The 12,440-nt window shown below is 38.0% G+C and overlaps 1 protein-coding gene across 2 annotated transcripts in view; it reads right to left on the bottom strand.

The window, feature by feature from the left end:
- Positions 1 to 12,440, bottom strand: part of LOC121646533 (cGMP-dependent 3',5'-cyclic phosphodiesterase) — a 159,225-nt gene that overhangs the window by 3,405 nt on the left and 143,380 nt on the right. For both annotated transcript variants that reach the window (XM_041995576.1, XM_041995577.1), the window contains exons 14-30: positions 10,888 to 10,999; positions 10,671 to 10,710; positions 10,124 to 10,187; positions 9,830 to 9,911; positions 9,141 to 9,315; positions 7,515 to 7,627; positions 4,792 to 4,869; positions 4,585 to 4,707; positions 4,403 to 4,473; positions 3,602 to 3,724; positions 3,421 to 3,508; positions 2,997 to 3,044; positions 2,630 to 2,704; positions 2,437 to 2,536; positions 1,453 to 1,565; positions 613 to 651; positions 376 to 482 (exon numbers count right to left, since the gene is read on the bottom strand). In XM_041995576.1, coding sequence (XP_041851510.1) covers positions 376 to 482; positions 613 to 651; positions 1,453 to 1,565; positions 2,437 to 2,536; positions 2,630 to 2,704; positions 2,997 to 3,044; positions 3,421 to 3,508; positions 3,602 to 3,724; positions 4,403 to 4,473; positions 4,585 to 4,707; positions 4,792 to 4,869; positions 7,515 to 7,627; positions 9,141 to 9,315; positions 9,830 to 9,911; positions 10,124 to 10,187; positions 10,671 to 10,710; positions 10,888 to 10,999 — 1,551 coding nt within the window. The remainder of the gene's footprint in view (positions 1 to 375; positions 483 to 612; positions 652 to 1,452; positions 1,566 to 2,436; positions 2,537 to 2,629; positions 2,705 to 2,996; positions 3,045 to 3,420; positions 3,509 to 3,601; positions 3,725 to 4,402; positions 4,474 to 4,584; positions 4,708 to 4,791; positions 4,870 to 7,514; positions 7,628 to 9,140; positions 9,316 to 9,829; positions 9,912 to 10,123; positions 10,188 to 10,670; positions 10,711 to 10,887; positions 11,000 to 12,440) is intronic.

Genomic DNA, 12,440 nt, shown 5'->3' with positions numbered 1-12,440 from the left:
ACATTTACTCTAGGTGAAAGAGTTTTCATCATTACTCTTTGGGTATATGGTATTTTTACTCTTTACATTTTATTATAAAAAAAGGAATAAATGATTATCATTTATATCTTTAATTTATTATTCCGAACCTCCTTGTATAATATTTATCTAAAAACAGCAGTTTATTTAGCCAAACCTCTACTACTACTGTAGTAGTAAACACAATATATCTTCGTTATAAATATATCGCTGAAAAATGTTAATGATAAAGTTTTTGGCAGTTCGTGGCAGAATTATTTAAAGCCAAGTATCTATAGCAGAACAGTTCATGAAGAGTATGAGGTTGTTCCAAGTTGCCTGAGTGAGACAATAGTGCTTTCACTTTTTTATACTCACTTGTAGATGGGCATGGCAATGTGTTCCATGAAGCTGATCTGTAGTTCTGGGATGTACGCTTTTTCTCTATCCATCATCTCACTGGGTCTGTTCCCCATGGCTTTTTCCTGCACACACAAACACACATAATGCAAATATGAGGAATGAGCTCAGTAATGTGTAAAATAACGCTAAGTTCAACTCATGCTCAATAAAGCCATTAAGCGGCCAGCGGCAGATCTGGGCCTCGATACGTACCAAATCGCCTTGAGAGAAGAACTCTTTGTAAATCAGCTCCTGTGGACACAAAGAAGCAGGCATTATCTATTATATCTTACATTGTTTTATATTCTTAGCGGTGCTTTAAAAGTTCAAGTTTCAGAATAAAAACAAGACTAATTCTTTGACAAAACAAGAGAAAACTGATGATGCCTTAAATTCAGCATTTATGTCATATTTGATGCCAGGCTTGTGTATCACAGTATGGATTATTACTTTTCTGAAAGTACTTTTTCCCTTTTCAAATTCCTTATGTTTTCCATTTTGCCATCAGACCCCACCCCTGCATTTCCCCTTTTTTACGTTTGGGGTGATGACTGTATCTAATGAGACCAAAACAACCCAGATATTGTACAATAATGTTTCTACTGAACAAAAGTAAAATGTGTTTTTGGTTGTGGGAACAAAGATTACTTTGCGTTTGTTTTAGGTGTCAGGTGTTTAGAGATTGAGGGCAGGATTTAGGGCAAGGTTTAGGGGTTTTGGTCCTGAAAAGGGGGCAGGTCAAGATTAAATGTAATCCTAAAATGGAGCATGGTCTCACAGAAGAGAATGAAATAGAACAGAGCTCAAAGGTTGCTTCCAGCTGCAGAGCTTTGCATCTTTTGATAAGTATTTACCTACAAACAGAGGAATTTACTGCTCAGCCATTTGTTATTGAAAATCTTTAAGAAATAAATGAATGATAAAAAGAAAAAGAAACAAACAATGAAAAATACATTTTTAATCAGGTTGAAAATATAAAGGGATATCTAAAACACGTTATATCTATCTTTTTAATGTGTGATGTATAGATATAAGTGTAGCATGGTAACTGACAGCAATCTTGCGTGTGGTTTTCCAGCCCTTTGTTTGATCTGAGAGGTCACATGAAGTCATCAACAGGCACAACAGCAGGGAGCGGTGCATACCGCTTTTTGGATTGTACCCATCTGAAACACATACAAAAACATTGCTTGATGCATATGACATTTTAAACCATATAAAAATGACTAACTAATGCCTTCAGATGGAAATATCTTACTGACTAATCGTCATATTTGAGAAATTCATGCATTTTAGTCTCTTCTACTGAAAATATCAGAGTTACTTGATGCTAACAGGAAGAGATGGACAACAGAAAGTTTGTATGATTGATAGTAGAAAATGATGTTCTTATTTAATCTTGGTACTGGACTGCATATATTCATTCTGCATTTAGTTTTAGATATTTTAGTCCATGATTGACAACTTACATACTTTAGGTAAAAGGAAGTAGCTAACTCATTTAAATGTTTTTAATGTCCTTGAATTGCTTTAACAGTTCCGAATTGAATTCACAGCAGAGACATACTCTCTGGATAACTTATAATTGGTTGCATTCAGGCGTAAAAAAAACGCACCAGGAGGTTACAGCCAATTATTTTACATAACAGCATAAGAAACTGTCTTCTCAAAAGATCCAATAAAAATAAATGATTTAGACTCAATTATTGCTTCAAGTTTGTTTTCAGAATTTTACAAATAAAATCAGTAATTTAAAAATGTTGACTCAGAAAGTTATAATATGCAGAACTTGAACAAGAGATACTGCACAAAATTATAAAACTGGGCCATTTTTAAATATAAAATAAAGTATAGAGTACTTTCAATATCATTCAGCAGCATTTCTTTCTCTTGTAAAATCAACCCACTCTTATATAAGGAGAATTTCAAATGTTGATTTGCTGAACCATCTGATCCGAGCCTCCCTTGGCTCATCAGGGTCATGACTGTGAGCAGAAGTAGAGACGTGGCTTTGCATACTGAACTAGTGACACGCACCATCAGCCATCTTCTGCAAGTCCTTGAAAATGCGAAGGTGGTGAGCTAGGTCTGTAGCCAGAATTATGTCTCTCATCAAATCCAACATCCGCTGGTAGTCCTAAAAACATACAAAATATATATGCCTATATATAAGCTTGCACAAACATGTTAAACATAACAGACCAATTATATGCATATATTTGTAGTTTACCTTCCTGGAGAACTTCTCAAAGATGTTGCAGCCTTGAGTGTTTAGAATAGCAATAGCCTGTGCAAAGTGATGTCTCTGTCAAAGTAAATACAGCAGAGTGATATACCGTAAGAAAATTTGAATAAGGTACCTTGAAAGTAATGAATCATGCTGCCCTGTAGAAAGTTAAAGCACTGTAGATGCATCTCATTGCCTTATCATGGATGCAAAGTTTGTGATTCTGACCACTAGATGTCACAGGAGAACACAACATTAGAGGCAGTGTGAGGAAAGACAGCAGCAAAACCAGTAACACAACTGCATTTTTCCAGTCTACTTATAACAATTTATGAATTTATATAGCCATATGTCGCATGCTTGAGTTTACCTCCATCACAGATCCCTCTGAGCTGTAGAGAGCAGCTAGCACTGATTGCTGAAAAGTAAATACGCAGGTTAAGCAGAATTGTATGCAGCACCTTTTCCCTCTAGAATAATTCATACAAACTCTAATATGAATTTAAAACTGCTTATTTAAATAAAAGTCTTTACTCTGTAATAGTATGCAGGGCTATGCATGATTAGAGTGACCCAGGGTGAAATGTGCTCAGTAGCAATGACATCTAGTGTCCCACAGGGGCAAATTCACAGATGAGGAGATAAAACTGAAGAATATTAATAAAAAGTGCCCAGAGCTGTACTGCACTCTTATGTTTTGTGTAGATTAATGACTTTATTTAATGCCTTTGTCTTCCTGATATTACTGATGTTTGATAAAACACCCTCTAATAAACCAGGAACACAATACTCACCGAGGCCACCTGGAAAGAATTGTTGGTGCCACGGTGATCCAGGTCATGGCACATACAGGAGACAAAAAGAGCTAAAATCTCTATGTCCCTAGATGAGAGTTGAATAAAAAATAGAAATGTTTTTAAATAAGCAAAGGGTAAAAAAAAGCACTTCTTATGCTTTAAAGAGTTGCATACTCACTCGAGGTAGTTGGACAGCCCTAGGTTTTTGTAGAGTAGGTAGCAGAAGTGTGAGACTGAGAACGCATGCATCCAGTTGTGGTAGGGAGGGTCCCTGTAGCCTTTCTTCACCATGAGACAGAACCTGTCACCAAGGTAGCAGGTTAATTATGGCCTAGATCTCACTTTGTTGCCAGTGACACAAGCACATGTACCATAAAAGTGTTGCATCATGTCCCCGTTTTTTCCCAGCATGTACTCTCATTTTGAACATCATGACCTGGTTTATTCTTTTGCAGCTTTTAATTAAAAAACACGCAAAAAAAAAAAAAAAAACAGAAAAAAAAACAGAAAAAAATATTATGAAAGCTCCCATATTATAATTTTCTTACAATGCTGATAGTGTTGTACCAGCAATTCTCCATCACAACCCATGACACTGAAATCATTTTGACATGAAACTTGCAATATATTTAAAAAAGAGATTCTCTCCTCTAATAAAATTCCTTTCAGTTTTACATCTTAGATGTCTGCTTACATCTCTCTTTGACAGTATTATACTTCTTGGTCTTATAACTGACTGACAGGCTTTTATTGAATCACAAGAAATTTGCATAATTCAGCCCAAAAGCACTAAAAGCATATCTACTGAAACACACACAGCTGACAAGAATATGAAGAGAAAATGATTCAATATGGGGACATAATACCAAAAAAAGCCACAAGCGATCAGAAGCTAGAAATCAATTTCTGAAGTGCAAGAAGTATTTGTCAGACACACACATACAAGCACTTTCTACACGGATTGATGGAGCTGTCAAACCTGCCGAGAGTCTGCAGGTCAAGCTTGAACGTGTTGATGAAGCCCATGTCTTCAAACATGCTGAGGACGCACTGCAGACACACACAACAGGAGCAGTGTTCAATTTATTTGTTATTTTCTCCTTTAGTTTTGCTCTTCTGCTCTTTGGTAGCCCCCCATCTCCTCTTTCCTCGTCTCCTCACCATGTGTGTGGTGTCATCAGGCAGGGAGCGTGGTGTGTAGGTGAACTCAGCAAAGCACGGGTCAATCTCCTTCACTGGTTCAGTCCCAGTCACCAGCAGCTTAGAAACCTCTTCCTCTGACACCTGAAGCAGACATATGCTGAATCACAGTACATCATACTTGCATTATCAGCAAATACTCCATGTCTTGAAAGGATCTGAGTTTACCTTCATGTGGTACATCATCATTTCATTGGCCAGGTGGGACCTAAACTGAGCTTCGTGGACTCTCTTGTAAAGCAGAGACTATGGTGACAAAGAAAAAAACAAAACAAAATCGAAGCATTATAAAGATAAATAGGTGTAATATGAAGCTGCAGAGGCTCTCTTTTCATTTTTTAACTTTGACACTTGCAAATATAACTGGGCAGAAAAAAACTAATCTCTTATCATGTTACATTATAAAAGTAAAATAATCTTAATAAGTTTCTACATGGTGAAGTGAACAGTTAGCTATAGCTTTTTAATTTAAGTGGCCTTCTCGTAACTTAGTTTGTTTAGTGTGGAAAATGGAAACTCGACGGACTGCTGCTTACATTTCAGTACATGATGGAGGTGCTGTTTACCATCCACAGAACACTCTTACACGGTGAAAACAACATGAGCAGTGATGAATAATGTATTTGGTAATGTTTCAATGATTAATGAGCTTCCTTGAAGGCAGTTTTTTCACAATCAGACATCTTTATAGTTTGTCTATCCACTGTTGGATGCCTGCTGTCACTCAAAGGTCAGACTCTACAAGTGGTGCTTAATATGAAGCTCTATTGAGCTCCGTTTCCCCGGGCGGGTGCAGGTTGGTGTCGGGATGCCTTCTTGTGGTGTTTCCACACAGGTACCCTAATATCCGACCCGTCCTACTATATTGGGACCCTTCCTTTGGGGTACTAATCTAACCGACCCGCCCCAAAAAGGTGGCGTTTGACACACTGCAATTCGTTGACTGCTTGAGAAAAAAAAGTCACTGCAGGTGCGACCCGGCATAAAAACAAAGCAACATAATTTATTTTTGTTGAATAAGTTTCCGTTTAAAATGATGTTACAAAACACCGCCAAGAAGAAAGAACACAAACTGTTGGATGACCGCCATTCTCCTCCTCTGTTTCTGTGTTTTGGTTCTACTTTAAGGAAGGCGCTGTTACGTAGCTGAGGCATCTATCGCTATCGGACTGATGCTCCACCTCTCAGGTAAGGTTACAGTTGGAAGTGGAAACACAACGAGGTTACAGTTTACAAACCACATCTGCACCCTAACCGCCCCGTCCCGACCAGTTGGTGGAAACGAGGCTTTGGAAATGTTGAATAAAATATTTCACTGTACGGCGGCTGTCGTTAATCTCTGGAATAAGACTCTTCATCCCTTTTCCTCTCTCCTTCTGTCCTCCATCCCTTTATTCTAAAATCCTTTACATCTGTATGCCCTATCTTTTGTTTTCTCTCTATTTACTATTTTACATACATTTTTTCTTTTAATTTTCTTTCATTCTCTCTTCCCTTCCTTTTTTTTCCCCTTTCTCTTCATCGTTCCTTCTTTCCTTCACTGCTTTGTCTCTTTTCCCCTCACTTTCTCATTTTTCTTCCTTCCTTGCTACATTTTTTCTCTCTACCACCTTTGCATCCACATTTTCCTTTTGCCCTTTCTTCCTTCTCTCTTTCCTTCTTTATCTAACTCTTTATTCATTCCCCCCACTCTTCATTCTTTAGCTTTTTCTTCCCTTCATTTCTTTCCTCTTTTGTCATTTTCTCTCACCATCTTTTTTCCATAGTTCTTTCCCTCATTCTTTATTCTCTGCTTCCTTCATTCCCTTTTCTCTCATTTTCCCTTTCGCCTATTTTTGTTCGTCTTCCTTCCTTCTTTACTTCTTTCTGTCTTTTATAATTTTCCTTGCATCTTTTATTCTTGTTTCCATTTAATCCATCCTCCCCTTTCTCACTCCTTCTACTCTTCCCTTGTTCTTTCTGCCCTTCTTTCCATCTTTCCTCAGTCATGTCCTTTCTTCAAGTCCTTTCCTACTTCCTCTCCCATTTTCTCATTTTTCTAGTCCTTTTTCTTTTCTCCCTTTCTTTTCTTTCTTTGAATGATTCTTTATTACTTTATTTCCTTTTGTGCTATTTCTAGTTTTCATTCATTTTCTTCCTCCTCCTTCCCCTTTCTTTTCCCCTCTTTTATTCCTTCTTTCTTTCCACCCCATCCTTTATTTCTCCCTCCCTTCTTTCCAAAGCAATGAGTCACATGAGTCAGCTAAGATTAAGGAAAAAAAAGAAAAACAGATGGGTTTTGAAGAAAACAACTGATTTTAGATTATATGGTATACACAAAGAAATCAGTGTCAACAATAAACAGCTTTGTGGGTAATGACATCACGACACAACGCAGCTCACCGGCTACATTTTTAACATCATCATTATATCCACCATCACCTTTAAGATCCACAAGCTGCAGCTCAAGTGAGTGTGTGCTGATGGGATTGAAGGAGCGAGACAAAACCTTCAGACTGCAGAGCATCCCCAGTTAGTTCAATTAGACTGAACATCTTCAAATTTCCCACGTCACTTTGCTTTACTCTTTGATTGTGCATTTTATGCACACCGAACTGATTTCATTTTGCAGACAGAAGATGGATAATCTGTAAGTGCTTATCTCCTACAATAATCAGGTCAATCAGAAGCACAATAGCAGCTTGAGAAGATGATAATTCTCACTAATTTCTGAAGATGAATAGATTATATAAGTGAATCTTTTGGATAAGAAAAGATACATGTGCCTTTTTATATTTAACTTGGTTTATGTTTTTTTTTTATTATCACTTTAGCTTACAGGTGGACAAAGAAGGATTTCAAAAAGAAAGAAGAAGATATGTAGGTTCGAGAGAGTGAGAGAAGACACTTACGTGGGCGATGCTGATACCGCAGTAGATGGAAAAAGCTGTGGCCAGATCCTCATCAAAGCGGTTGAACCACGGCCCGTTCATCTTATTCACCAACTCAGCGACGCCAATCACTTCTACAAGATAGAGCATTTAAAGTCAAGGAGGATGGAAGACATATGGACAAAGGAGAGAAGATTGAAGGAGGAAATTATTTCAGGAAGGAGCAAGAAGGATGGAGGCAAGGAAAGATGGTAATAAAGAAAAGTAAAAGGTGGAAAATGAGGGTTGAGAAAGAGAAATGGGGCACCAAATCTACCAGTGAGAAGTGCAGAAAAGACATTTAGTCAAATAGGTCTGCTAACTTTGATTCATTTCATACTGCGGTTTATACTAATTGCATTAAACAAGAACAGAATTTAAAGCATTTATTTGAGCTTCAGACAGATTCCTGTATCCCACTCAAACAGCTAGTTTAGGCAATACAGTGAAAATGAAGTAGAGGGGTTTCAAATATGAGTGAAGATGATCTAAGCTGCACTTCAGGCATGTCAACATTTAGGCTCAAGGATGTGATGTAACCAGCCTTTGTGTTACTCTGAGAAGAAACATCCTGGGTGAAAATGTTGCTTGGCTGAAAAAGAAAAACTACTTGAAATAATTCAATCAAATGATGCAATAAAACCAGATATAAAAGCTAACATTTGTATTTTAATACAAGCACTACATTACTGAACTGCCTCAAGACAAGTACAGTAAAAGAATAGGGAAAGAAGAATATGATTTAGTCATTGTTTAGGTTTTTTTAATGCTGCAAAGTTGCAGAGACAGCCTTTGTAAACATTTAAGAGCAGCTGGATATGTCATATACATACACATAAATCTATTTCTTAACACTATTTATTTGAATTTCAATGGCATTTATCCAGATTATGTTTGGGCATTTAATTTGAAATCCTTTTAAATTAACCTAATAGAGAGCGGAGATCTTTGAGAGAAGATGCTTGAGGGAAGGCAGTGTAGTTTTGATGTTATATACTACGTCTTTCAATGAAAACAAAATGCAGCTTCTTCACAGCTGAATATACAAATAATGATAATCATTATCCGTAACGCAAATGGCCTTAAATATGGGAAAAGTCATAGAGAACACATATCCTACAATCCAGGTAGAGAAGAAGATGAGTTTTAGCATTCATGTGGTCAAACTTGCAAATAGTTAGTTTCCTTTTACAGGAATAAATCATGTTTTCCTCTGAATTGTAGAAAAGCCCTTCTTGAAGCAACTCTTCTTCAATTACAGGATTTCAGTGCATGTACACTTTAACTGTGACTTAAGTTTTGTTTATATGCACTAAGATTTATCAGCTGTGGTAGCTATAATACTCACTATGAGCTTGTGGGGAGTGTGAGACACATTATTTTCACCTCCATTCCTCTTATGCTTTAATGTAATGATTGTTTGTAATGATTGTATTAGAGATGCCAAATGTTTTACCGATTGTTCAACTATAACCTGCAAAGGCATACAGAGCACTCGAGTCAATACTTGTTGGTAGTTCAGTTGACTTTTTAAAATACATTTAATTATCATAAGTATTTTTTTGTTTTTCTTAACTAAAATTATGACTTGTAATCACTCATCATTACCATTGTTCTCATCTTTGATGGGAAAGCAGAGGATGTTGCGAGTCCTGAAGCCAGTGCTGTCATCGACACCGCGGTAGAACAGAGGATGGGAGTAGGCGTCCTTAATGTTCAAAATCTGACCAGTGGTTGCAACATGGCCTGCAATGCCCTGATCAGCAGGGATACGGAACTCCTTCTGCACTCACAAAAACACACTCATGAGAAATAATTCCTTTAAAAAGCTGACAAACGTGACAGGCAAGAAATGCATCAGGGAGTAAGGAGATGACATGCAGCTGAGTCTTCTAACTGGTGGGCTAAGTCTGTCACTTGCCAGCTTTCTAATAAATGCATAATATGCCCCAATTTTCCCCCCCTTCCTTCCTGATGTTGCAAACACACCGGATGCATCTGAGACAAGTAGGGCACAACAAAGATGCAAAATAAGCTATTATATAGTGGAAAAAGACATCCAGGCAGAAAGATGTGCATCTATATTTGGGTGTCAAATGAGAGACCTAGTGAGGTGTTTGGGCATCATGTGCCACCAGAGACTTATAGGTCACCTATTCTGAATGTCTCTGCAACTCTAAAAGAGTGATTGATCATTGCTCAGTACACACTGAAGCTTATATTTTTCCATTTCCTTGTCGCTCTGTTATACATAAGTATTTGAGAAAAAAGAAAAAAATGAATGAGGTTTGCTTTACCTCTTCATCGCTAACCACACCACCGTCAAACACCTTTGCCACTAACTCGTGGCTGACCCGATCCAGGAGGAACACTGAACAACTAGAGGAATGGAGAGCATGGTTAGAGGGATTTATCTCTTTTTTTATCTCAGTCATTTTGCAGCTTTTATTAAATCAGGTGAGTCGGTTAAGAACAAATTGACAAAATCGGTTTTCTAACTGGAGATTAAGACATTCTCAATGCACACAAAGACAAATACGCTCTTTCAGACCCATTAAAACATCCCTGTGAAGACAAATTAAAGTGCTTACATCTCTGCATCACTGAGGTTCCTGGCTTCCACTATAATTTCCTGTAACAGCACTGACACGTCATCTGAAATATTGGGGAGAAGGAAAGACAAATTAAAAGGAAATCAGTGGAATTTATAGGAGTACAGCAAAGCCCAGATGGACAGAAACAGAGACTACACCATGAGTACCTGAAGATCAGCTGCACAAACTGATACTATGAGCTTTTGTAATTAATGGTTCATTACAGTGAGTGGCAAATTTTTCATCTGCAATCATGATAAATCCACAATGACATATCTCACTGTCAGTGCTCACTATTTGATAAGAATGGAAATGCCCTGGTGTAATTACTTGATCCAGCAGTGCCATAATTTTTAATGCCTTTTTGATTTAATGATTAGGATTCTGGGTGTGATCACCTTTATGGTCAGTAATAGCTCATTTAATTATGTGCACCATTTGTTTCTCTGGTCACCCATTTAAATGTCCTCCATTAATGCAAATTGTCCAACAGTATCCATTATTCAGACAGACAGAAAGACAGACAGGGGAGCTAAGACTTTACCCAAGTGTGTGAAGAGATTCTTGGCCACTTGTAGGAGCGCCTATGTGGAGAAACAGAGGCCACACACGCAAACACACAAAAAAATAAATCTAAGGCAATTTCATATATACCATATATCATCAATACCATATATGTATGGTACCTGTATGTGTGTGTGTGTGTGTGTGTGTGTGAAAAAGAAAGACATGGAGGCAGGGTGTGTGACCATGTGCAGTACCTGGCACTCCACTTTGAGTTTCTGTTCTTTCTGGAAGGCCAAAGTAGAAGTGAGGACTGTTGAAGTGTAGCAGAAACAGTGCTGGATTGCATGCTCGTCTGCCTCTGTGTGTCTGCAGAGGAAAACACACACACACACACACACACACACACACACACACACACACACACACACACACACACACACACACACACACACACACACACACACACACACACACACAGGGTCAAAATACCATACTTGAATTATTTAACCTAAACTGAATCTTAAAGACCAATAAAGACGATAATCTGTAGATTAACTGACAGTTTACACATTTCCTTGGTTACAGCTTAAATTACAGGTATAATAACTTATCATCAGCCAATAATAGACACTAAAAAGACTAAAGGTGACATTTAAAACTGCATTAAAATGTCAAAAGTGACAGGAAGCTCAATTGAACCCTTGTTTCCTACAGGGATGAATGTGACTGTGGTCTTTAAAATGACTTCACAGCATTAAAGAAGTGAAGCAGTGACCTCAGTAATGTGAGTCAATGCTTGCAGTTATCTGTCCTTGCCTATAGAGAGCAGTGGCATGTTGTTATATTGATGTCAGTAGGTTGTACAGGCTTGGGGGCTTTCCTGCCCCCAGCTTAGACTAGCAGGAATCTTAAAAAAGAAGACAGGAGCCTGGAAATGCAATGCATGGTGGAAATCTTTATGACTGACATGCAGAAGATTTACATAAAAGAAGAATGAGACTGGGGAATGGTTTTCTGGAGTAACAGTTACTTATTTGCACCCATGACAGTAAACAGTATCCATCTGCACCGGTAGAATAGCAGCTGGTGGGAGTTTGTTTCCAGACAAGAAATTGGATACACACAATACGTTCCATGTGGAAATGAAAGAGCCTAAGTAGGAATGTATTTGGGTTTTATTACTCTGCGGTGGTCCTGGCTGCTGTTTATTATTTAACGTAGGATTAACATTAGATTTCAATATTGGCTCCAAACAATCACAGAACTGTGACAAAACAATGGTAGACAAAAACGACCATTTTATGAATTAATTTAGCCATTTTATGGTCTGTTATTTTGTCTCGTGTTCCAAATGACGTGCAACTTTTGCTGCTCCCGAGGGCAAATCCGGGCAAATACCAAAAGCAGGTCCTCTGCCATTGCTACTCACTGTTGCCAACTTAGCAAGTCTGTTGCAATATTTAGCAAGTATTCAGACCCCTCTACCAATTCTCCTTTAAAATAGCGACTAGCGACAAATCTAGCGGTTGGGGTGAGATTAGAAACGTATGGAGGCTGGTGTGAAAGGGTGTATCATTCTTATACTTGTCAAGAAGCAGCAGTGCTGCCAAAAAGCATGGTGCTTTTTCACAGCAGGGGGTGGTTCTACACCTGTCCTGGTGCCACAGTCCCTCCCAGTAGTGATGTGCAATACCACTGATTTTCTCTCCGATCTGATACCAAGTAAAATTCAAACCTGTGTCAGCGATACCGATATAATAGATACCGATATAATAACAATACTTTGTACAAAAAATGAATGTGTTTA

Source organism: Melanotaenia boesemani, chromosome 9 (genome assembly GCF_017639745.1).
Source record: "Melanotaenia boesemani isolate fMelBoe1 chromosome 9, fMelBoe1.pri, whole genome shotgun sequence".
Lineage (NCBI taxonomy): Eukaryota > Metazoa > Chordata > Actinopteri > Atheriniformes > Melanotaeniidae > Melanotaenia > Melanotaenia boesemani.
This window is presented reverse-complemented; position numbering and strand designations above follow the sequence as displayed.